At 38.3% G+C, this 25353-nt stretch overlaps 1 protein-coding gene across 3 annotated transcripts in view; it reads left to right on the forward strand.

The window, feature by feature from the left end:
• Window positions 1-25353, forward strand: part of LOC122557702 (doublecortin domain-containing protein 1-like) — a 544701-nt gene that overhangs the window by 102581 nt on the left and 416767 nt on the right. For all 3 annotated transcript variants that reach the window (XM_043705576.1, XM_043705578.1, XM_043705577.1), the window contains 2 exons: window positions 1795-1957; window positions 16107-16312. In XM_043705576.1, the coding sequence (XP_043561511.1) occupies window positions 1795-1957; window positions 16107-16312 (369 nt within the window). The remainder of the gene's footprint in view (window positions 1-1794; window positions 1958-16106; window positions 16313-25353) is intronic.

Below are 25353 nucleotides of genomic sequence, written 5' to 3' on the forward strand. Positions count from 1 at the left end.
TCAGTTCCAACCTTACAGCTCAGCACTGCCCTCATGACCTGTCCTACCTGCCTATCTTCCTTTCCACCTATCCACTCCACCCTCTTCTCTGACCTATCACCTCCATCCCCACCCCCATTACCTATTGTACTCTATGCTACTTTCTCCCCATCCCCACCCACCTCTCACTTATCTCTCCACTCTGCAGGTACCCTGCTTCTATTCCTGATGAAGGGCTTTGCCCGAAAGGTCGATTTTTCTACTCCTCGAATGCTGCCTGACCTGCTGTGCTTTTCCAGCACCACTCTAATCTATACTCTGGTTTCCAGCATCTGCAGTCCTTGTTTTTACCTAAATGAATAGGAAGAGTTTAGAAGGACATGGGTCAAATTCTGGTAAATGGGACTAAATTAATTTAGGATATTTGGTCAGCATGGATGAGTTAAACTGAAAGGTTTGTTTTCATGCTGTACACCTTTATAACTATGATTCTACAATATTGTAATCAGCCTCACTGAGATTGCTTCATATAATGTCTTTTTCAATGCATAAAAGGGAAAGTAAAATGATCCTGCAAATTCAGTCATGTCCCACGACATAGTGAGTAAAACATTGGACACTAATATGAACATTCAATACAAAATGAATGCAGAAAGGCAGGGATTGTTTCTTCCACCATAAAAGAATTGTCCTTTACTGCCTTGTAACCATTAAAACATACCAACCTTTAGGCATGACTGTTAATTTAGTTGTCTGACCAAGCTAGGCTCAACAAATAATGATGATGAACACATGAATATGGTGAAATCAATGTAAAGTGAAATATTTATGAGTAAAAATTAATTTTAAAAAGCATGTGTGCAACATTTGTGCTCTCAAAATTTCTGTTGGTAGCAGTGTAGTTGGGCAGGAAATTTGTGGCCATGAAACAGAGCCTCTCTCTTGACCAGAAGGATCTTTGGTAGGCCATTTATAAATGCAGCTTTGTTTGCTGATGGCATGTTTAATCAATGAAAACCTTTCCTCCACCATCTCACTGAACATGTTTTACATGTCATGCATGCTTCAATATCTAGCTATAATCATATAGTAAAAGGCAGAAAAAGAGAATGTAGAAGTGAAGTGCAGTTCCAGTTATGATGTGGGGAATGCCATGCTGCTAACAAAATTCTGACCCTGGAGGTCTTCATACATGTTATCCATAAGAAGGATTGTATTTCATATCACTACCAGAAGGATGAACAGAAAAACAAGAGACCAACATTGATAAACATAAATGGACAGCATTAAATGGTTGACTAAACTTGCATTCTGATAATTAGGTCACCCACTGTTGCTTTGATTGGAAAGTTTGGAAGATTCTGGTCACTACCCTGCTTGGTATGGCAGTTAGACAATAATAAATTTTACAAGAAGCACAATTTTGGTTTATACCACCCTTTTTCCTTAAAATGGTAATTGAAGATTTAAATGCAGCAATTATCTTAGTTTAAAAGAAAACATATTGGGGATGATTTCCTCAGTGCATCATTTACATCAAATTTGGAAACAATAGTCTTTTAATTAATTGACTTTGAAATCAAATCAAACATTTCACTGTAATATCATTATGTGCTATCTTGCTCTACTACTTATGCTGATTAATTTTTTTGAATCATTAAGAAACAGATCTATTCTTTGATTGTGATACAAATGTAAAATGGAAGTGCACCCATGATGAAATATCTAATAATCAAATCTCTTTGTCTCCTGATCTATAAAAAAAGTAGCTTTTTTAGTGTTTTATTAATATTGGAATTTCATTTCCATTCACAGTTATTAGAGGCCTGCACTACAAGGCTTGACTTGAACACAGCTGCAAGAAGGGTATTTCTGGCAAACGGTCGAGAAGCATTTGAGCCGAGGGACATTCCTCATAATGCTGATGTTTACATTTCAACAGGAGAGCCATTCATGGATCCATCCAAAAAAATAAAAGGTACAAAATTGACACACAACATGCTGAAAATACAGAATACATCAGTCAGCATCTGTAAAGTCAAAGGTCATGTTAACATTTGAGCTGAAAACCTTTGTTTCTTTTATCTTGACAAACACTGGTAGGCCTTGAATGTTTTTCCTATGTTTTTCTTGTTTCAGATCTTTGACGTTGACAGTTTCTTTTTATCTTTTTATTTAAAATGTACAGATGAGCGCATTTAAACTATAGTAGCAATTTTTAATATGTACACTGTCAGAACTACCTTGGCCATCAGGGGCTTACTCCTGCAAAATGACCACATATAAGTGAGACTTAGTTTTGACCCTGAGACCTCTTGTGGTTGAAAAGACAAAAGCCTTACTCATTTCTAGAGTACATATTATTTATTGACAAATGTGGACAATTTTATATGAATTTAACTAGAGCAAAAGGTACTCTGGATGCAGTACAATAAAATACACCAGGGACAATACTGAATTTTGATTTTATATGGTACTTAGGCTAAACTACTCATTACTCAAAACAGATGCAAGAATTGTACATATGCACCTTCCAGCTGTAAATAAGTAGAAAGATGTCTGAGTACCATGTGTACTGATTGTGGTGATGAGCTTGTATTTGTTCCTCTACAATTCTAACACAGATTCACACATTAAAAAATATTATTCCTGAAGGTTTTCAATTGAAAGTTTCAAACCATATCTCTCTAGCTAGTATGACCGAGTAGATTGTGCTTGTGCTGCTTTTAAGTCCATTTTATTATGAACTGCGATAAAGATTTTAAATCCACTTATTTTAAACAATTAAATGCTGCATTAATTTGCTTTCAGACATACACAGTGGATGTCTCTTGGTGTCAATAGCATTTCTTTTAATAGGATGTGCTTACTGCTTACAAAACACAGCCTTCAGAGCTTAGTTTTTAAAAATAATTAATACTGATTTGCTTTCAGATCTTAAATGTCGAAGTCCATTCTAAAATCTTTCCTTTTCCATTGCAAACCTCAAAGGTTTTATAATTCTTAGTGCTTTATGATCTACCATCATAAAGCATTTTCATCTTCTGGAGGACTAGTTTTCCTTCACAAATTACACTTTGCACACTCCTTGCATATTAAACCATCAACGTATGCTAAATTAGATTCCATTTTAATATTTAACATTTTAAAAGAGATTGCAATATAAAATCCAATTGTGAAATTTTGGCTGAAATACAATTAATCACCATAGACTTTGGAAGATGAATGTTGAAAAGAAAGTCTAGGCTTGATAATCCCTGTATTGCGAAAGCTGCTGCAAGTGTTCCAGCTGCACTTTCCCTTTTAATAGACTAAACTGGGAGGACAGACTTTATGCTTTGTTTGTGTTTCTTTTGGCTGTATTTCATGGCGACATGCACTGCTGTTCTTTCAGCACCAAAATGTTGGCACGCAATGCTGAAATTTCATACCAACTCTTGCTGGATCAGCAAGCTTAACCCACAGAAATCTGGTGCTCTGTTATTGCTTTTGACTGATAATCAATCTTGGTGCTGCTCGACAGTTGTCGCTGGGACACAGACTAGAGCAGGTGGCAGATGGGCTTGTCACCAGAGAACAGAGATAGAAGGTATACCAAGGCAGAACATAATGTGCAATGTTCCCATAACTTTAGTAGGGCGTGTTAAGAGAGTTGCAAACGTGATAAAAGGAGCAGTGTAATGAATAAGTGACTTCTATGATAGTGGCAATTTAGTCAATATTCTGGGGAGAATGAAGTTTCAAATAAATAAAGCAAACTAAACAAAAATCATATGTTTTATAGAGCTATTATTTCCAACAAGGGAATAATCCCCTAACTTGCCTGGTATACATATTCAATGCAAGTGATACAACAAAGATGACACAAGAATAGTTTATGTTCTTATCTTGCTTTATTTTGCTGGACAACGCTATAGTACCTGTACATTGAACTTTCATTACTTTATGAAGTGTTTCTGAGTGCTGCAACATATTGTAATATCAATGTTCAGGTTTGGGTAATTCTTGAAATACTATAAAAGAAATGCTGGTGCAATGATTTTTCCAAATGAGATGTTATAGGAATATAACTCATCAACCCATAGCCACAGTGCTAATATTGCAAGTTCCTAACATTAGCAAGAATGACTGTTAAGATATTTGTTCATTTTTTCATTTATCTACTTGATTTATTTCTACCGGTTCTTTAATTCTACTTCCCACTGTATCCATATTATGACCCACATTATGCACCCAAACAGTGAACCTGATGTGCTTTTACATGTTAGACATATCCTAAAAGTTTTGGATGTAGGTTTGCTCGCTGAGCTGAAAGGTTTATTTCCAGGCGTTTCGTTACCTTAATAGGTAACATCTTCAGTGGACCTCACGTGAAGCAATGCTGAAAATTCCTGCTTTCTATTTATATGTTTGGGTTTCTTTGGGTTGGTGATATCATTTCCTGTGGTGATGTTATTTCCTGTGGTGAAGTCACTTCCTGTTCCTTTTCTCAGGGGGTGGGAGATGGAATCCAACTCGATGTATTTGTTGATAGAGTTCCGATTGGAATGCCATGCTTCTCAGAATTCTCTTGCGTGTCTTTGTTTGTGCTGTCCCAGTCGAAGTGGTGTCCTTCCACATCCGTATGTAAGGATACTAGTGAGAGAGGGTCATGTCTTTTTATGGCTAGTTGGTGTTCATGTATCCTGGTGGCTAGTTTTCTGTGTGTTTGTCCAATTAGTGTTTGTTACAGTTCTTGCATGGTATTTTGTAAATGACGTTAGTTTTGCTCATTGTCTGTGCAGGGTCTTTCAAGTTCATTAGCTGCTGTTTTAGTGCATTGGTGGGTTTGTGGGCTACCGTGATACCAAGGGATCTGAGTAGTCTGGCAGTCACTTCTGAGGTGTCTTTGATGTAGGCTAGGGTTTCTGGACGTGTTTTGTCTGCTTGTTTGGGTTTATTGCTGAGAAATCAGTGGACTGTGTTTATTGGGTACCCATTCTTTTTGAATACACGGAATAGATAATTTTTCTCTGCTCTGTATAGTTCCACTGTGCTGCAGTGTGTGGTGGCTCATTGAAATAATGTTCTGATGCAGCTTCGTTTGTGGGTGTTGGGATGATTGCTTCTGTCGTTCAATATTTGGTCTGTATGTGTTGTTTTCTGTAGACGCTGGTTTGAAGTTCCCCATTGGCTGTTCACTCTTCGGTGACTTCTAGGAATGGCAGTTTGTTGTTGTTTTCCTCCTCTTTAGTGAATTTTATACCAGTAAGGGTATTATTGTTGGTCTTTGAAGGTTTCCTCTAACTTGTTTCGTTTAGTGATGACAAAGGTGTCATCCACGTAGCAGACCCAGAGTTTGGGTTGGATGGTTCTTTAGCCCATAATCAAATGACTTTCCTTTGATGGAATCTTTAGTGTGTTGATCCATTGAAGCTAATTTTACATAACTTGATTCCCTGTTGGACAGCATTACCAATTGAAAAAGCAGTGTGAAAATTTCACTGTGAAATGTACAAGAAGCAGTTCAAAAGTCTGCACATTTGAATAATAACTCACAAGGTGTGAATGATAAAATGTGACCTGCTAAATAACTGGATCTGTTCCCTACCTTGCCCAAGTCCATTATCTCAATTTGAATTGGGCTAAAAAAAATTATAACTCTAGGCGACCTGATTTTAAAAATATCTAATGTAACCAAAGGAGGAATAGGAAGAATTCCTCTATGTTGTCCATGAACACCTCCTAGTGGTTGATTTGAGAACCAAGTTGGCAGAACTTCAGGTCAGTCTTTTGACCAAGAAATGTTTATGCTTAAGACAGCTTGGTACACAAAAAAAAACCCATAATGGTTTGAAATAGTTTGAAAACTGGTGAAAGGGAACCCTGGACAAATGCCAGAAAGTATTTAATCATGCAAAATGCAGTCAACATTTGGATGACCTTCTTGGGTGGAGTCAAAATAAAAACACTACAGCCTTTTAAGAGACAGATAGTGTCACTGAGGTTGGAGAGAATGGAAGATTTTCTTTCTTCTGGATAGATGAATTAAGATGGGCTGAATGAGTTCCCTCATTTATCCTCTCTGTGATCTTGTGATATAATGGCAAAGAATCATGCAATGTTCTAAATAAGGGAATGTCTAGATTTTTTTGTGAAGGAAAAGAATGAGTCTGTTCAGAAAAGAAATCATTGATCATTCACCCGATTGTAGCAAACTCTCTTTCTAGCATGGGTCCTTCTATTATTCGGTCATTTACAATGGAAAGAAACATTCGCAAGGAGAACACTTTGGAAATTGAAGGGCTTACAGCTTCTGTTTAATAACGTGACTGCACTGGCACTGGCTGTCATCGACTGGATAGCTATGATTTCCAAAGCTTGCATCATTTTTTGCTGGGACAATGAGATTGCAGAATTTCTCTTATAAACCTCTTGTTTAAACAGGCAGTTTCTCTGGCTAGACACTGACCCTATTCTAATTATTACAGATACTCAAAACGTGGATAATATATATGCCAAATCAAAACCACTTTTGTCTTTGAGTTTGCAAAAAGAGATATGACTGTATAGAATGATTACCTGTCTACGAAAGTCACTTAACTCAACTCACAGCGTGCAACTAAATTAAATGTATTGGTTATATGTTGGTTTGTGATGACATTTATTACTTAATAACTTGCAAACTAACTATTTCAAATGAAATGCATTGAGCAGATAAATGACCAGGAAGGAGCGTTTTTTTTAATTCAAAAGGTACAGCTAAATGTGAAATGAAATAGAAATTTATCAAACAAGCACGTTATGAATCAAGTTAACACAAACATTCTGATGTAAGTACCATCTGTGGGAAGTTTTAACAGGGCACTTGAGAACAAGATACTAATGTTGAGTAAAATTCATCGCATTCTTATATTTGAATCAAGCACACCACACCCTGCTCCTCCTGGAACAAGTCCATAATCTAGGTTGGCATGTCAGTGCAACATTAGGGAGTGTTATGTTGTTGTTCCTCTGAAATATAAATCAAGGCTCCTGCCTGACTATTCAGATGGATGCCAAAGACCCTTTGCTACTTTACAAAGACCTCTCCTGTTGCCATGACCAGCATTCTTCCCTTAAACACCAGCAGCAGAACAATTGACTTTTAGTCAATCATCTTGATGTCTGTATGTGAGATTGTGCTGGGCACAAATTGGTTACCACAAAACAACCATGACGACTCAACAAATAAAGTTAATTGGCTGTGACATCCTGAAAGGTGCTAAATAAATGCAAGTTTTTTCCCTTATTAAGTGAGGTACTTAATTGCTTAACACCATTATTGTAAACAATCATTTTTAACAGTTAATAAGAATGTAAGTGAAGAAAAAGAATAATGATGTAACTTTCAAGACATAAGTACTCAAAGTCTTGATTCATTTCAATGATTTCATTCATTGCTGTAAACATTGCTTGAATTAGTTTTACGAAAGCAAACTACATTCTTAGTTTTAGAATTATGTTTCATTGAGCTGTCTCTTTTTTTTTCTTTACCTTTTATTCAAATAAATTGTTTATGAATTTATTCATTTCTTTGAGACTTTGTCTTATATTCTTTTCTTCATATACAAGTGCAACACTCCATTAATGACTGTTGATATTATTTGGAACTACATGTTTAAGGTGGTTTATATAACATACATACTTTGGTGTTTAAATGGAAGCTTTAACACATTTGTCAAAGTATATTTGAGCCTGTGCTGTAGTGATGATCAGAGAAAATGTATTTATTTCAGTATATGCTTGCTGATATCCCCAATAGTGGTTGCTCAGCTAATTCTTCTATCAAACCTAATATCTCCCAATAAGATGTTTCTTTCAAGCCATGCTGGCTTTCAATTTATTCGTAATTAATAATGTCACACTTAAGTCATCAAGTCAATTGATCTCCGAGTCATCAATATTTTTTTTTGTGGAAGGATTTGGTGCCACTATAACATTTCTAATTCAACATATTCGTTTTGGGATTATTTTATATTTATGTATCTCTACAAGAACATTCAGATCACAGAATTTAAATGAGGAGCAAGTGCAGCTGCTGAGGAGAGAATAAATTCACATTACATATTGTTTATTAATTATAAATACATTTCATCTGTAGTTTGTCCTTTTCAAACGCCATTAACGCTGCAATGCCTTGTCATTTGTAATATCCTTTAAGATGGAAGATGGTTAAAGAATATATCTGTACTAGTGAGAATGAACTTCACAAACAGTAAATTCATGCTGAGATGATCTGACGTGACACATTCTGATTGACAGAATATGTGTGAGCTGTGTATAATAGAATGCGTGATTGCTGTAGGTGTATGTGTCAGAAAAATGATGGATTCAAATCAGCTTAATTGCTGTCTAATTTGGTAATAGTAGACACCAGATACGATTTCAGGTAACAAGTTAACACATCTACCTTTAGGCATCCAGGAACCTGTATGTCCTGTCATTTTCAGTATTTCAGAACGTGCAGAAATCCATCAGTTTAATGAACCTGAACTTCTCAGTAATATCACAAATGTTTCCCAGAATGTTTGCTAATTTCCATACAGCATGACTGCCAAAACAGATTTAACTGTACAGTGAAATTCTGTTCCATGTAATGGGTTGGGCTATGCAGAAGAAAAGTTAGGTCAAATCGAACTTGCATCCAAGAGGAATGATCATGTCATGATTGGCTGTAAGACCTTGCAAATATGAGGTCATTCTCAGACATATTTTCCATTAGGTCTTACTATATTTTGAAGCTGTGGTTCTAAGATATGCTTAAGCCTTTACTGACTATGTTTTACATTCCCAAATGTTAAAATCCCATTTTTAATGAAGAACTTTGGGGGAATCTGGAGCGATAGGGGTTTGAAGGAGGTCTGTTCTATTCTGGAAAGCCATTTGTTAACATACAATATTCCAGCCAATCTTTACTCAGTCTTACATTTATTTACGAAGTGAAATGTCACAAGCTTTTACCTCCTAATCCAGCAACAGCATATTTTCAGTGTGTCTTCCTTTTATATTTTTACTAATCAACCTGTTTGGACTTGTTACGGCATGTCATTGTGGCAGATGGGGCTTGATTGTGGAATTTCTGACTAGGAGGAGGGACACTACCATTGTATTACAAGATCCCTTGTCTCTACAAATACTCCAGCATCCCTGGTCAATACCCACCCTGTTGTATATAATTAATGTATAATAATGATTAGAAAATATCTACAATTAACAGGTGTGGAATTCTTTTGGTAAAGTTGCAGTTTCCCTACCTCTGAGCCAGAAGGTCTTTGTTCAAGTCCCATCTACACCAAAGGTGTGAAATGACATATCTGAACAAGTTGATTGGAAAGTATCTACAATTAACAAGGACATCAATAGAAGAGATAGATGGTGAGAAGCTTGGGAAGGGACCGAGGGGGAGCAGGTGACAATTGTAGGAATGTTCAAGTGGAATTGGGGCATCGTGATAGTGGACAGTGGAAGGTATCAGCTTGCAGAGAGGATGTCTGATCACTGGAGAGGTTAACAAGGTAGCTTGTTAAATTTCATATGAAATACTTTTATCTCACTTTCTGTTTTCTTGACCATAAGAAGTGCTGGAAATATTTATTCTGTCTAGCAGACTTCACCTCCCTTGAGATTTGTCGTTTTCCATACCTGGGTTAAAGCTGCAAAAGAGACCCACAATCTCAGTAAAGTAACTAAATGAGTGATCAACATTTGGATAGCCAGCTAGTCATGCATCTCAGTTGTGCTATGTTTGAGACAAATTGAATGAGAGGTTGCAACTTTTTTAATTTGAACTTCCAAATGGACCCCAACAAATTTCTTTCTGTGGATTAAAGATGTCTGTAAAGCATCTGTTTGACTTAATTGGTCACACTCTCACCTGTAAGATTGAAGGAGATGAGTTCAAGCCTTGCTATAGTCTCGAGCGTGTAATCTGGACTTTATTATTTTACTGAGGGAATGCTGCATTATCATTGAATGAGCTGTTAAACTGAGACGGTTTTGCAAAGCAAATCTGTAAAGAAACTAGTGGTGCTTTGTCAAGGTTCATCCTGAACAATTCTGTTATGCAGACTCAATGCTGTCCTTTAGGATGTAATGCACACCAACACAAACACCAGCTACTACTGAAAGACCATCATCTCGGTAAAAGATGTTCCTTGATCTGTCCAAAACATACTGGTTTCCAAGTGCAAGGAGCCTTCAATGACTGGAACAGGTGATATGGATGCATTAAAACTTGGGTCAGTGGCTGCAAAGACTCTCTTTGGAAGGGCTACTGTCTTTAGTCCTCCCACCATAGTACATGGAAAGAAACTGATTTGCACTGCACTTAGCAGTTGAAATTTAAGTATACATTATACAACACATAACAAATTTTATCAATGAATATACTTTTGGGAGGAAGCAAAGAAAAAGGCTGTAAAATAAGACCATGCCTGCTCAGTTGGATGCCAAAGATACCCCTGCTCCGCTGCAGAAATGAAAGAAATTAATACTGTATATTGCAAAGCTTTATGTATCTACTGGAACTACTGGCCGGGCCTTGGAAGGTTAGTCTGTCGACCTTATAGTATTTAGCTAGCTGCAACTCCGAATATGGTCCCAGAGACAACTTTAAGAAGTGACTGAAATCAAACTGCTGCAGTACCAGCTTAGGATCTGAGGTCAGTCTGGAATGGGAATAAGAGGTATTATCTTCTGGTAAACCAGTTGATGAAGGATGATAGTGAAGTCAATCTTTATTCAATTTTACGTTTATTTACAGTGTGAAGTATTGCAAGCATAAATGTCTTATATGTACAGGTACTCAAGTGAAAGCCAAACACTTGAATATAATTAAATTATTGTACAAAAGTCTGAAGGAAGAGATGGCACTAATTACGGAGTGGTAAAATAACTCCTTTAAGATTTTAAGGTTAAGCCAACTTCTGTTTTTGGTCTGAAAAGAAATGTGTTTGGGAAATTGACAGGGGCCCAGTATTTGAAACAATACCAGAATACCAGAATGAGGCTCTGATGTTGTTTGGGCAGAAGAGATGGATATCCTAAATTTGACCCTGAATGTTCTCCTGGTGCATGGCCTCATATGTTTCCTTCAACAGTCATTACCAAAAAGATCCAAGCATTTATCTTGTTTTATCTACATAATTTAAATGTCACGTTTATCTACATAGCAATATGGATGAAATGCACACTGATACCAGCAGCATAGGTTCAATTCCCAAACCTGCTGAGGTTACAATAACTAAATCGGGTTTAGGAGAAATTAATCCTCGTTTAGGATTAATCCTCGGCACAACATTGTGGGCCGAAGGGCCTGTTCAGTGCTGTACTTTTCTATGTTCTATGTTCTAACTCTCCTTCTCAATTTTTCCCCTTGCAATGACCCTCAGGTTAAACCACCACCAGTCATCTCTCCCTAATAAGAGAGCAGCCCTATGGTCCAGTAGGACTATAGTGACATTACCTTTACATGCAATTGTCTTGCACATTATGAGAGATTTAACAGGTCATGACCACCATTTGTTCTGATTATAAAACTTGCATAAAACTTGCTTGATCATCGCTTATGTCAATAAAGATAGGGAAACAACACCGGAGTTCATTCTGCTAATTAGCAGCGACACAACCAAAAAAAGTGGCACTGTCCTTTTTAAAAATCTGTAATTTTCACAGAATTGTTACTTAGCAGAAGGAGGCCATTCAGTCCATCATGTCTGCACTGGCTCACTGAATCAGCAATTTGCTTCATGTCATACTCCCACTATTCTCCCTGTAATGCTGTACACTCATTTTCAGACAACAGTTAATTCCCTGCGGAATGGTTCAATACACCTGTACCTGCCATTTTTCGGGGGGTGAACTCCAGACCTTAACCAGCCATGCATTAAAATATTTTTTGTTCTATCACTTTTGCTAATTATTTTATATGTGTGCCTTCTCAATCCTTTCATAGATGGGACCAGTTTCTCCCGACCTTTTCTGTTCAGATTTCTGTGGTTTTGAATACTTCTACCAAATCTTCTTGGGGTCTTCTTTTCTTGGGAAGCTAGACCTAACTCCTCCAATTTATCTTCATAATTGAAGTGCTTCATCGTTGGAACCATTCTTGTGATTCATTTCTGCACTCTCTCCAGACTCTCCAGATCCTTTCTAAATTGTGGCACTCAGTATTGGATGTAATATACCAGCTGAAGTGAGGTAGTGTCTTTAATAGAACCTCCTTCATTGAGAGTACACTGCACAGGCACAAATGCTGACTGATGAATGTGTTGAATACAAGAAAAATGAATTGCAATGTCCAATGAAAAATTAACATTTTTGGAAATTTGAATGCCTGCATAATTTTTCTAGTTTTAGTGCACAGTCATGATTCTGATAATTTTTTTGGTTTTCATGTCAATATCCTATCACTTTGAGATGACTCAGGTGATGATTCATTTAAGAAATGCCAATCCCTATTCATGCCTTGCACATTTGAGTTTTATTTTTGTGCCAATCCTAGGGTGTGGAAGAACATTGTGCCATGCCCAGCTTTAATGTGAACCTGTTAAACCCATACAAAGCACTTACATTTACTTAGTTTGACAGTTATTAGACAATAGTGTAGTTAAAAGCTATATGCCATAAACCTGAATGTAAATAATGTGGGAATAATCTAACTACACACCAGGTATAAGGCACAGTCAAATTTTGATGATACGATCTGAAAAACTGCTAATGTGGGAGTTATAGTCACCATTGGCAGCAGCACAAAATGGCCAATAGTGAATTGGCAGCCTATTTGCACTCTATTTCATTCTTCACGATTGTGGTGTAGAGAAACATAGTACCAATTTGAGCTCAGCAGGGTTCACCAAACAGTAGTGAGATGAAATGCCCAGCTTGTCTGTTGTAGTGTTGTAGGTTGAGTTATAAACATTGGCTAAGAGATCTGGCAGAATTCCCTTGCTTTTCTTCCAAATAATACTGTGCATTTATATTTACCTCAGAGGGTAGAAGGGATTTTAGTTTACTGTTTCACCTGGAAGGTGGTATTTCCAGCAATTCTTTCTCTGCACCAGGAATGTCAGCTTGATTATCTGCTTGAGTCCCAGAGCTGAGAATGCCACATTGAGTCAAGGATAATATCTAAACATGGAGATCAATGCATTTGGTAAATGCCTTTCCAAGATGTATTTATTCTTCAAAGTTAAACTTGTTAAATGTTGAGGTTAGGTGAAATCTGCAAATAGCTGTGTACCAACAACTGATACTTGGGTTTACCAACCAGATGTGAAGAATTTTTAACTTCACCATTGTTCATTCATAATGCCTTGCAGAATGTATGGAAGAAGAGTCTGGAGTTTGTTTGCCTGCTACATTTCAAAAACTATATATAGAGATGGTATTGGGGGAAATATATCTAAACAATTTATGAAAGTGTGACCATTCGCTCAGTTTGACTTCCTCACAGACGGTGATAAGATTATTTCCAGTTTGCCTTTTATTTCAGATGGGAGGAATATTATTCAGTTAGCCTTGCTCACATTGTTGAAAGAACCATAGAGAAGCAAAGCAGTAGTGTTCATTGTCATCATCATGTTGTATTAGCAGTCAGCCAATCAAACACAATCTTGGAGAAGCTTGAAGGGAAAAATATACAGGGTGAAATTTCAGCAATGAAGGAGAATCCAAGATGGAGTTGAGAAAGAAAACTGCATTAATAGCTGTGATCACTCTCTTTCGGGCTAAACATAATCATTCTTGCTACTGATTAATGCAATTGAATTTGCTTTATATTGAATGGTCTTTTCTGATTACCAATTTTCTTTCCTTACCCTGAGAGCATTGAGAGTTCAGAGGGGTAGTGGTAGTAGTAGGGAGCTTAGCAGTTGTACACTGCAGTAAAGTGTATTATTTGTCTTCATCCTTCAAACCTTCAAACTCAAGTGGGATCAGACATGAAGTCTAGTGATGTGTGCATTTTAATTGATTAAAAAGCTCATTAGTATTTGGAGGCTTAAAGATAAAGTCAGGTTTCTGACCCTCCTTTATGGGTTATTTTCCTGACACATGCAATGAATCTTTTATTGAATAGTTACCAGACTAGTATTCCAGCCTTGACTCAGCTTTTAGTCCCATGATATTTAGTGACACAAGGAGCAGCAGATAATTATACCAATCATTTCACATCTCACAGTTATGATATAATCTCAGCACTACAGTACATTGATGAAAATCAGTGTTATTAACTGTGAAGATTATTGGGCAAGTTTTATGTAGATCTACTCCCTGCAAAGATTTTATCTTATTTGACTATTTTGTCTATTGCTGTTCCACCCCCCAGTCTTTATGTGATCTATCTACAACTTGTCTATACTCAATGAGATCCTGAGTGGGGAGTTTGTGTTGTGTACCTACAATCTTGCTCTTGTCTAACCAGGTTCTTCTTCCAGTGGGGAGCATAACTTAAATATGACTTGCATTCCCAACCGATGCTAGTCTGTTTCTCATGGGGATTAGAATGTTAAATGATGTATTTATGACCTATGCCATTGTCCAGTGAAGAATCATGCTGTAAAACTTGCTTTGCAAAATTTAAGGTTATTATTTATTACATCACATTAAATTAAACTGAGAAATTGGACTCTGGAGTAGGGTTCTGTTTTTGGTTGCATATCTTCAATGCTGCTTTTACAGGATAATGTGTTTTCACAGTTTGTGAACAACTGTATTCATAAGTGAAGAAGCTGATTGTTGATTGAGTGGTTTTGACACTACAAAGTTATAGAGTCATTCAGCTAGAAAACAGACCGTTCAGTCCAAATAGTTCACGCCGACCATGTTCCCAAATTAAACTAGTCCCACTTGCCTGCATTTGGCCCATATCCCTAGAAAGCTTTCCTATTCACATCTCTATCCAAATGTCTTTTAAATGTTGTAACTGTACCTGCATCCACTTCTTACTTTGGCAGTTCATTTCACACACAAACCACTCTCTGTGTAAAAATGTTGCCTCTCAAGTCCTTTATAAAACTTTCTCCACTCAACTTAAAAATATGCCCCTAGTTTTGAACTCTCCCACCCTAGGAGAAGGATCATTGCTATTCACTTTATCTACGCCTCTCAAGATTTTACACCTTGGTAAGCTCACCTCTCAATCTCCTACGCCCCAATGAAAAATGTCCCAGCCTATTTTTATTACTCAAGCCTTCCATTCCTGGCAATATCATGGTAAATCTTTACTGAAGCCTCTCCAGTTTAATAATATCCTTCCCATAGGAAAATGATCACAACTGCACACAATACCCCAGAAGAGGCCTCACCAACGTCCCTTACAACCTTAACATGACATCCCAACTCCTTTACTCAAAAGTCTGAGCAATGAAGGCAAGTGTACTTAACTTCTTCTTAAACACCCTGCCTACCTGTGATTCAAATTTCAAAGAATTATGCATTTGAATCCTTATGTCTCCCTGTTCTCGAACACTACCTATGGCCCTACCTTTAATTGTGTTGGGTAGAAATTCTTATCAAGCATTGACATAAAATTGACCATCAGGTGCACTGTATAATTGGCATCTGATCCAATACCACCTGTTTGACCATGGCCAAAATAAATTGCTATCCCCTTTACTTTTAATGAATTGGTTGATGTTTACTTACAATGAGTTCAATTCAACTTATCTGAATGAAAATAGACTTGGGGGCTTCAAATGAGATTGGAGAACATTAATTATAATTTTGTTTACATTATTATTACATACAAGCAAAATACCACTGTTCTTTGGCAAAATAAAAATGTAATAAAAGTAATATTGTGGATCCATTACTGAATGATCGACTGATTAGTCAGGGAGGCATGCTAAGGTGAATTTTAATTATGACTAAATTGTGATATTACTCTTCCATACCCTGAACATCTGTTCCCTTCAGGAATAATGATTTATGCCCACTATCAGCATGGCCAGCTTGCTACAGCTTATGTCATGCTTAGTGGGAAGTGATAGAGATTTTAAAGGTATGTGCAGCAAAGTGGAGTAAGGCCAATATGTGTTAAAGTGATAAGGCAGACAAGGGCACTTTATTAGATGGAGCCAAATGTTAACTTTAGCTTTTTTTAACAGACCACATGTTATTGACCAAGAGGGTGAGTTGGACAATGAAAGGAGTAGTGCTTCCTGTTGACAAGAAACGTGGCAAAACAAAACCTGTTCTCTCGAAGCGTCTGAAGAAGCTCACTGAAAACACCTCTGTCAGAATCTTGGTTTTTAAGAATGGAGCTGGGCAGGACGGGTATGAGATCACTACATCACTTGAGGAGAAACAACAGGTAAAAGATAAGCAATTTGTGTGTTATTTTTGGTAAACATCTTCTTTCCCACTGAGTGCCAGCTTTCATCCAGGAATGTGGCTAGAAGTTCTGCGTACTGAGAAAATTAACAACAATTATTTTTTAACAGCGTAATTTACTTATTTTGAAAAGAAAATTATCATTTTTAAACTAGAAGTAAAATAAAACACACATTGAACATGACATAATTATGTTAACAAGTTAGTTTGATGAAGGGCTTTTGCCCGAAACGTCGATTTTACTGCTCCTCGGATGCTGCCTGAACTGCTGTGCTTTTCAGCACCACTAATCCAGAATCTGGTTTCCAGCATCTGCAGTCATTGTTTTTACCTAGTTTTTAGTTAGCCAGGATCATTTTAATACATATAATTTTTGAAAAAACTTTTTGTACACATCTCGTTCTGGAGGCTGCTGATAACTTGAAACTATATAGATCATTTGCTGATAGGATAGTCCATGTAATAATTGCTTTCAAAATATCAAATTGTTACTGTAATTTGATTGAATATTTGAACAGTGGTTTTCACAGACCCCACTACTTTTCTCATTTTTTTCTAAATATTTAAATTTACATGTCTGCATCTTATTAGGCATTAGCTACTAATTATCAACACTGTTCCTAGATGTTATATTTCTTTTGGCACTAACATGGTGAAGAGTTATTATTGTATTATCAATTAAGGATTTCTAATATTTAATAACGACACAGGAAATCAAACTGTAAGCTAACAGAACTTACCTTAGCTCCCATCTGGAAAGGTATCAATATCTCACATTAACCATGTATCTTATTTGGACTTTAAGAAACAAAAATGCCAACATTATTATAATAATTACTAACATTATTAGGAAAGAAACACAGTGGTAATAAACCACACAATAAAAAGTTTGAATAATTTGTAAAGCTTTTGAAACCCATAGCAGAGAAAGAAAAATCTTCAATAAATTCAGTCGGGTATCTAAATACAGGAGTTGGTATAAAATTAGGAAAAAAACACAGGTTCATTTACTGAGGGACAGGGAAAAGTTTAATAGCATTCAGAAATATTCACTCAAGCAAACAAAGGAAAATTCAGCAATTCAAAGAAACTGTGTGAGATTTTTCAATTAGGCTAACATAAATATGTTGATGTTAAATATACTTCCTTTAGAAACAGAACATACTTTTACTCAAAAATTTAGCAAGTACTTCATTGGTTCTTCTTCACAACTAACGTGAGTGCGAGTAGTGGTTTGCCAATCTTACTTTTGCAATATTCAAAACAATTTAGTTGGTGATTTCAACAAGATAAAGTGAATCATTGCAGAAAAGCTGAGAGTTGAAAGGGACAAATGGAAATCCTGACAGATATGGGCCAAATGCAGGCAGGTGGAACTAGTTTAGTTTGCGATTATGTTTGGCATGGACTAGTTGGACCGAAGGGTCTGTTTGTATGCTGTATGTCTCTATTATGACTCTGTCTCAATTTTCTTACTGTTCAGCCTACATTTCTCAAGTCAATCCTTTGATTTAGCACTACTTCTGTCATAGGGGCATTTTTCAATCTCAACATTGAGAAATGTGTTAAAAACAAGGACATTAAAATGAAGACAAAAGAGTAAAAAGGACATTAAAAATGTGTATAGTATTCTGGGGGGTTCAAAGATATGGAGGTGTTCAATTCCAGCTTGGTTGCTGGGTATACTTTAAGGTTAAACAGATGCTTGATTGTGCTTAACTTAGACAATTAGATTTTCTTTCTTCCTTGAGTCTTTTAAATGTAGATATCACTTAACATTTACTACTGTACATTGTAGCCACATGTGGCTTTTAGTGGAATTACTTTTACTTCTGTTATTCAAAATAGCAACCCTCATTTGAATAGTTTTTAAAAACATTTCTTTATACATGATACAAAGTGGAAGATCTTCATATGATGGATAGCTCTGCTGATACAATGGTGATTCCTTGAATGTTTTAACCCATTTGTGTTAATTTCCATTGTTGTTTCAACAAAGTATTTATGATGAATGCATTAAAGCTTCTTTAACATATAGATGAAACATGTTCAGTAAGGAGCTGTACATTCATATGTACAATGTTATAATTTGAAGGACACTTTTAGTGTTGTTAATAAATTATAATTTTGACTGTATTTGTTTATTTTCTAATCTAGATTGATAGATTTTTATGTAACAATTTAACTTATCATTTACACTCATAGAGTCATAGAGATATACAACACAGAAACAGACCCTTCGGTCCAACTTGTCCATGCTGACCAGATATCCTATATAAATCTAGTCCAATTTGCCAGCATTTGGCCAAAATCCCTCTAAATCCTTCCTATTCATATACCCATCCAGATGCCTTTTAAATATTGTAGTTGTATCAGCCTCCACCAACTTGCTCTGGCAGCTCATTACATACGCGTATCACCCTCTGTGTAAAAAAATTGCCCCTTAGGTCCCTTTTAAATCTTTCCTCTCTCACACTAAACCTATGCCCTCCAGTTTTGGACTCCTCCACCCTGAGGAAAAGACCTTGCTTATTTATCCTATCTGCACTCCTCATGATTTTATAAATGCCTATAAGGTCACTCCTCAGCCTCTGATGATGCAGGGAAAATAGCCCCAGCCTATTCATCCTCTCCCTATAGCTCAAACTCTTCAGTCTCTCCCGGTAGCTCAAACACATACAGCACTTTTTTGCCAATTTTAAAGCAGACGAGTAGAGTAGGTTGGAGTACAGATTTTCTTCTGCAGTGCGGCACGAAGGTGTTGGGACCCAATTTTGCGGTTTGGTGGAACAATGGTGCTGCAATGTTATCACTGTCAGAAGTTGACAATACACTGCGACAAGTTTACGATGACAGCTACGTAGTAAATTAGGAATTCACAATATAGATGAGGAAAGGCATCCAACCATTCAAATTGTCCATCTCAAGATTACAGTACATTTAGATTGGGTAATACTGAACCCAGCAGGGACGATACCTTATCTGTTCTGAGCAAACAAATGTTGAGATTACCTCCTGAAATGAGCATTAGGCACCTTATTAATATACTCAAAGAGGGTAATGATTATTTTTGGATGTCCTTCTACATTGCCTGAACCAATGGTGTTGGCCATGTTTCCAATACTGTCTCAACACAGTGGAATTCTGATGAGGTGAAAGTATAAAGCTTGAATTTAAATAGGGCCTTAGCTGGGGAGATCCAAGATGGTACAAATCAACAGTTTTAAATCCACAGAATTGCTGTGTGTCAGTTTTTTGATTAAGGAAGATGACCAAGGGAAAAGGACAGTGAGGATTGCAACAAGCAGGTCACTCCCCTGCAACAACGGACCCACCCATGACCACAACGTTAGCCATCGCGAACGTCCCAGGGGACTTATCTTTGGAGCAAAGCCTGGCCTCGCAGTTTGGGAAACTCTGAGAGAAGATCAATTCAGCAATGGAGGAGACCCGGACCAGGCTGGAACCGATCTCGGCCATGCTGCAGAAGCATGACCAGGAGATCAAGCGTCTTGGGCAGTGCGTCGTGGAGGTGGAGCAGTGGACCGTGGCTTCCAAAACCACAACAGAATCCTCGGCAGGCCCTGGAAAGACAGGTACAGGCCTTAGTGGAGCAGGTTGACGATCTCGAAAATCGAGGCTGTTGGAAGAACATCCACTCGATCGGGCTATTGTAACAGGAGGAAGAAGGCCAGCAAGTCACTTTTTTGCAGCAATGGCTCCTGCAGTTTTTGAGGCTGGAAATCATAGGGGGCTGGGTATGGGTCAAGCGGGCCCATCAGGTCCTCAATGCTCAGGCCCGGATAGGACCACACCCCCACCCAGTCCTATTGCAACTCCAGTATTATAGAGCTAAGCAAATGGTGTTAGAAGCTTCCAGAGCAGTGGGGAAGGATATACAAGGAATCAAGAATTATATTCTTCTAAGACTTTTCTGTGGCTGTGATCTGCAAGAGGAAGGCCTTTGATGAGGTAAAGAAGAGGCTGAGGGACTTGAATATTCATTACACTTTAAGATATCCAGCAAAATTATGTTTCACACATGGAGGGTTTATGTTTAACTTTGACTCATCAGAAAAGGCAAAGGACTTCCTGGACACCTTAAAGTAGACTGGCTGGCTCAAATAATATGGACAATAGTGTTTATTTTATTCTTTTTGTCTGTGGTTTGCCTGGTTTACCTGATTTGTTCTTTTAATATGTGGGGGTCCCCTTTTTCTTTTCCTCTATCTTCTCCCTTCTTTCAGCCCTCCCATTATCCCTTTTTCTATCCTTACTTTCTCTTTTCTCTCTCTTGGTATGGGATTATGGGTTGGGTGGTGGGGGGAGGGGGGGGAGGAGGTGAGGTTTAGGGGCCCGGTTTTTGTTTTAAATACCAGGATTGCCTAGGGTCAAAGTATGGATGGAACGTGCTGAATGCCCACTTTTAATTTTCTTGCTATCAGATACATGTAATTTTTTTACCTTGTTTTGCCTGGGTTTGGGGCGTGGCTTCAGTTGAAGGAGCCATGGAGGGGTTAGTGGGTTGTGTGAGTGTCCCCTGTGGGCAAGGAGGAAAGTATCCTCGTTTGTTTTATATGCTGGTTTATTGTAGTAGTTGTTAGAAGTTTTGATTTGATAGTTTTTGTAATTGTATTCTCAAGTTTATACAAACTGTTTACTGTTTTCACTTGGCGCATTATGAGCGGGGTTCTTCCACCCAGGTGCTCACGGGCTGTCTCAGACGGTTATGGCTAATAGTTTGTTTAAATGGTGCACCTGGAATACTAAGGGGAATCATTCACCAATTAAGAGAAAGAGGATACTTTCAAGTCTTAGAAAAGAAAGTGCCAATGTAGCCTTGCTGCAAGAAACAAACCTAACAGATAAGGAGCACTTAAAGTTTCGGCAGGGAGGGTTCAGCCGGGTGTTTTTCTCATCCTTTTATTTTGAAAGCAGAGGAGTAGCTTTACTCTCCAGAAGAATCTCCCAATTCAGCTGTTAGACCAAATTAAGGATGAATATGGGCGGTTTGTGATCCTTAAGGCTTTAATTCATGGAGAGGTGTATGGGATTTTGAATGCATATTGTCCCCCGGCACATCCCCTCAAATTTTTAGCTGATGCACTTTCCAGGTTGATGGCCCTTGGAGCGCATCATATGATTATAGGAAGAGACTTTAACTGCCTTATGGACCCCGAGGTAGATAGGATCCTCGGGGCCTCGAGGACATATCTCTGCAATTCAGGCAACTGGTGGACCTGAGTGGGGAGAAGGTCTTGCCCTCCATCATAAAGGAGGACCAGATATGTTTTATTAGGGGTCGCACGTCTTCTAACAACATTAGAAGAGTACTAAATATGGTTCAGGTAAGCTAGCAAGGGTTGATTCCGGGCTTGGTAGTCTCCCTGGATACAGAGAAAGCGTTTGACGGGTGGAGTGGCTGTACCTCTTCTATGTCCTGAAACGGTTTGGTATTGGAGAGGTCTTTGCCAGTGGGTGGCAGTATTATATAGTGACCCTAAAGCATGGTTCTCACTAGTGATATAAGGTCGGAAAATTTTAGTATTAGTAGAGGCAGCCAACAAGGGTGCCCCCTTTCACCATTGCTCTTTACATTAGTGATTGAGCCATTGGCAGAAGCTATTGGTACATAGAACATAGAACATAGAACATAGAAGAATACAGCGCAGTACAGGCCCTTGGGCCCTCGATGTTGCGCCGATCCAAGCCCACCTAAACTACACTAACCCACTATCCTCCATATACCTATCCAATGCCCTCTTAAATGCCCATAAAGAGGGAGAGTCCACCACTGTTACTGGCAGGGCATTCCATGAACTAACGACTCGCTGAGTGAAGAACCTACCCCTAACATCTGTCCTATATCTACCCCCCCTTAATTTAAAGCTATGCCCCCTTGTAATACCCGACTCAATACGCGGGAAAAGGTTCATACTGTCGACCCTATCTAACCCCCTAATCATCTGGTAGGGAACCTAATATAATTACCCTGGAGGTAGGATCAGGAGGGCATAAGATCACCCTTTATGCAGATGACATTCTTCTTTTTCTAACTAATCCGATAATATCTGTGCCCCGTTTAATTCAAGTAATTAATCTATTTGCTTCTTTCTCGGGGTATGAAATCAATTTTATGAAGTCGGAGGCCATGCCTGTGGGGGGTCTTGTTAAAATACCCAATCTTGGGAGTGGAATCCGATTCCCTTTCAGGTGGCCACAGGGAGGTTTCTTGTATTTGGGCATTTTTATCACCCTGGCCTTTGATCAATTATATAAAGCTAATGTTGTGCAGTTGCTCGAGAAGATAAGACAGGACCTTCAGTTCTGGGAGGATCTTCCGATATCCTGATTGGGTAGAATAGCTCTGGTGAAAATAAATGTATTTCCTCGTTTATTATATCCCATACAAATGCTCCCTTTGATGCTGCTCAGGCAAGTGCTACAGTTGGCTCGCCTCTTTCATCTGGCGTTACAGGCGGCCTCTTATTAACCTCGCCAAATTGTAGCTCCCGCAGGGAATGGGGTGTGTGGATTTTCCAGAGTTTAAGAAATATCAATTAAGTTCCCTATTACCCTATGTGGCTGATTGGGCTTGCCAGGACTTGAGGTCAATTTGGCTGGACATCAGCGCAGAATGCCCCCTCATTAATTTTTTGTTTATGGACAGGATGAGGACTGTTATGGAGTTTTGCAGAAATCCAATTGTCTTTAATATAGTTAAAGCATGGAGAATAATGTGACAAAGTGAGGGCAATTTACAAAAAAACTTCCACTTTTACTCCCATAATAGGAATGCCAGGATTACAGCTGGAATTGATGGATTCTGGCTTTAGGCTCTGGGAGTCTAGAGGAGTTTCCTTATTTGAGGGGGATGTCCTGGTGTCTTTCCAGAAGTTGAGCCAGAAATATGAACTACCCAGGAGGGACCTCTTTCGTTATTTTCATATTAGGGTCTTTATATAGAAAAAGACCACATTAATGGTGAGTCCCTATAAGTCTGAGGTGGAGAGGAGGGTACTTCGGTCCATGGGTACTCGTTCAGTCGCACCCTCTGTCATTTATTAGGAGGTAGTGTCTTAAAGGACATTGAGCGGCTATGTGGGATCTGGACTCAAGAATTGGGGATGGAGATCTTGTCAGAGGCTTGGGAGGATATTTGAAGAAAGCAAGGTAGTTTTCGATTTGCAATAGGTTACAGGCTATGCAATTGAAGGCACGTCACAGAGCTTATCTGGCACCAGAGTGGCTTGCAAAATTTAAGACAGGATCGTCTCCAATGTGCCCCAAATGTAAAACGGATATTGGTACTCTGACTCATTGCTTGTGGTTATCCACAAGCTTCGTAGGTATTGGGGCACTATAGCAAGTGTCTTGGAAGGGGTCTTGGGAACCGAGGTCAAGGTACAGTCAGTGTCTCTCCTCTTAGGTTTGTTGATTCTCCCCTCTTTGGACACGCTTGGGAAGAAACTGTTTAATATTCTTTCATATTGTGCGAGGAAGAACATTCTGGTGAGCTGGGTGTCAGGACTTTCGGGGTGGCATAGGTTAGTTATGGAGCACATCCTCCGGACTTCCTTACAAGTATGATGCACCAGAAAATGGAACTCTTTTGTAGGATGCGGTGGCCATTTTTGAACTATATAGATGCAAGCTTGTTAGCTATATTGTTCAGGGCCTTTGTATAGCTGTGTCTGGCAGGCTGGGGGCCTCTGGGAGGAAGAATTCCGAATAAATACGGGTATGCCACTTGATGCTCCTGGTGATGGGGAGCTTTGGTGTGGTTGCGCTGAGTATTGTAACGTAATTTAGTTTAATTTGCCTTGGTTCAATTTGATTTAATTTAGTTTTTTTTAATTTAATGTATTTATTGAATTGTAGTATGGGTAGGGGGTTTCCTTTTTTCTTTTAAACTTGGTGGAGTAGAGTAGTAGTTTGTTTACTGTTATTGTTGTCATATTATTAGATTGTTATACTGTTTTGAAGTAGTTTTACAATTTTGTAAAAAATTCAAAATCTTTTTCTTGTAAAAATATTTACAAAAAAAAAGGTAGGGCCTTAGCTATCATATTGGATCAAAGCACTTTAAACTGTGAATTTGTTTTGAAAATCAGTGATTATGTTGTAATTGTAAAGCCATGGCAACTATTTTATGCCATAGAGAACCCAATGAGCTGAAAGATCTGTAACTTATTTTTGGGTTGATTGTTCAAGGATAAAATGTTTGTCAGAATTTGGGGAGGACTTCTACTCCACTATCCATGGTGTTCTAGGACCATTCACCTCTTCCTAAACCATGCGAATAGGCAGATGGGATCATGATTAGACATCTCAATTGAAAGGTTGATATTTTCTCTTGTTAGATCATTATGTTGCACAAAAATGAGAAAATTCCACTTGTGGAGAAACTAAGGGCTGTTTGAAGTTCCTCTCTCCCAAGTGAAAAGAAGTTTGAAACCCTACCCTGGCAGCTTGCCCTATTACCCATCTGTCTTGGTTTAAATGCATTTGGGCAGGAAGTCCAACCTCTGTTTGATTGGTTAGCAGTTCTCTGATCATGGCAGTGCCACTAGAACTCATGGTCACTGCTGGGAATGCATGTAGCTGTGGACCTGAAGTTAAAGCAGGGTGCAGCCTGAACCAGGCAAAGTGCAGTGAGGGAAATAGGGGAGGGGAATGAGGTGTACAAGGAAGGTGGAGGGGACCACAATGGGGTACTGACATTGTCGGGAGAGCTTCTGTTAAGGTAGATTTTCAGCGCGAGCCTATCATGTGCAAAAGCAGATGGGTCTCTTAATGGCTCTGCCATCACTGATAAAATTGTAGTGTGGGCAGGAGCAATTGGGTAAGTAGCAGGATGGCACCCATGGTATTTTACTGGTCTACATGCCTGCTAACGTCACATCTTCAGAGATATTTGTCTATTTGTCAACTTCTCTGGCTTCATTCTAGTGGTGATTGCGATCTCAGGTGACAGTGCAGTTTAAATAATATTGAATTATCAGCCCATTTTTCATCTCA

This window comes from Chiloscyllium plagiosum, chromosome 16 (genome assembly GCF_004010195.1).
Source record: "Chiloscyllium plagiosum isolate BGI_BamShark_2017 chromosome 16, ASM401019v2, whole genome shotgun sequence".
Taxonomy (NCBI): domain Eukaryota; kingdom Metazoa; phylum Chordata; class Chondrichthyes; order Orectolobiformes; family Hemiscylliidae; genus Chiloscyllium; species Chiloscyllium plagiosum.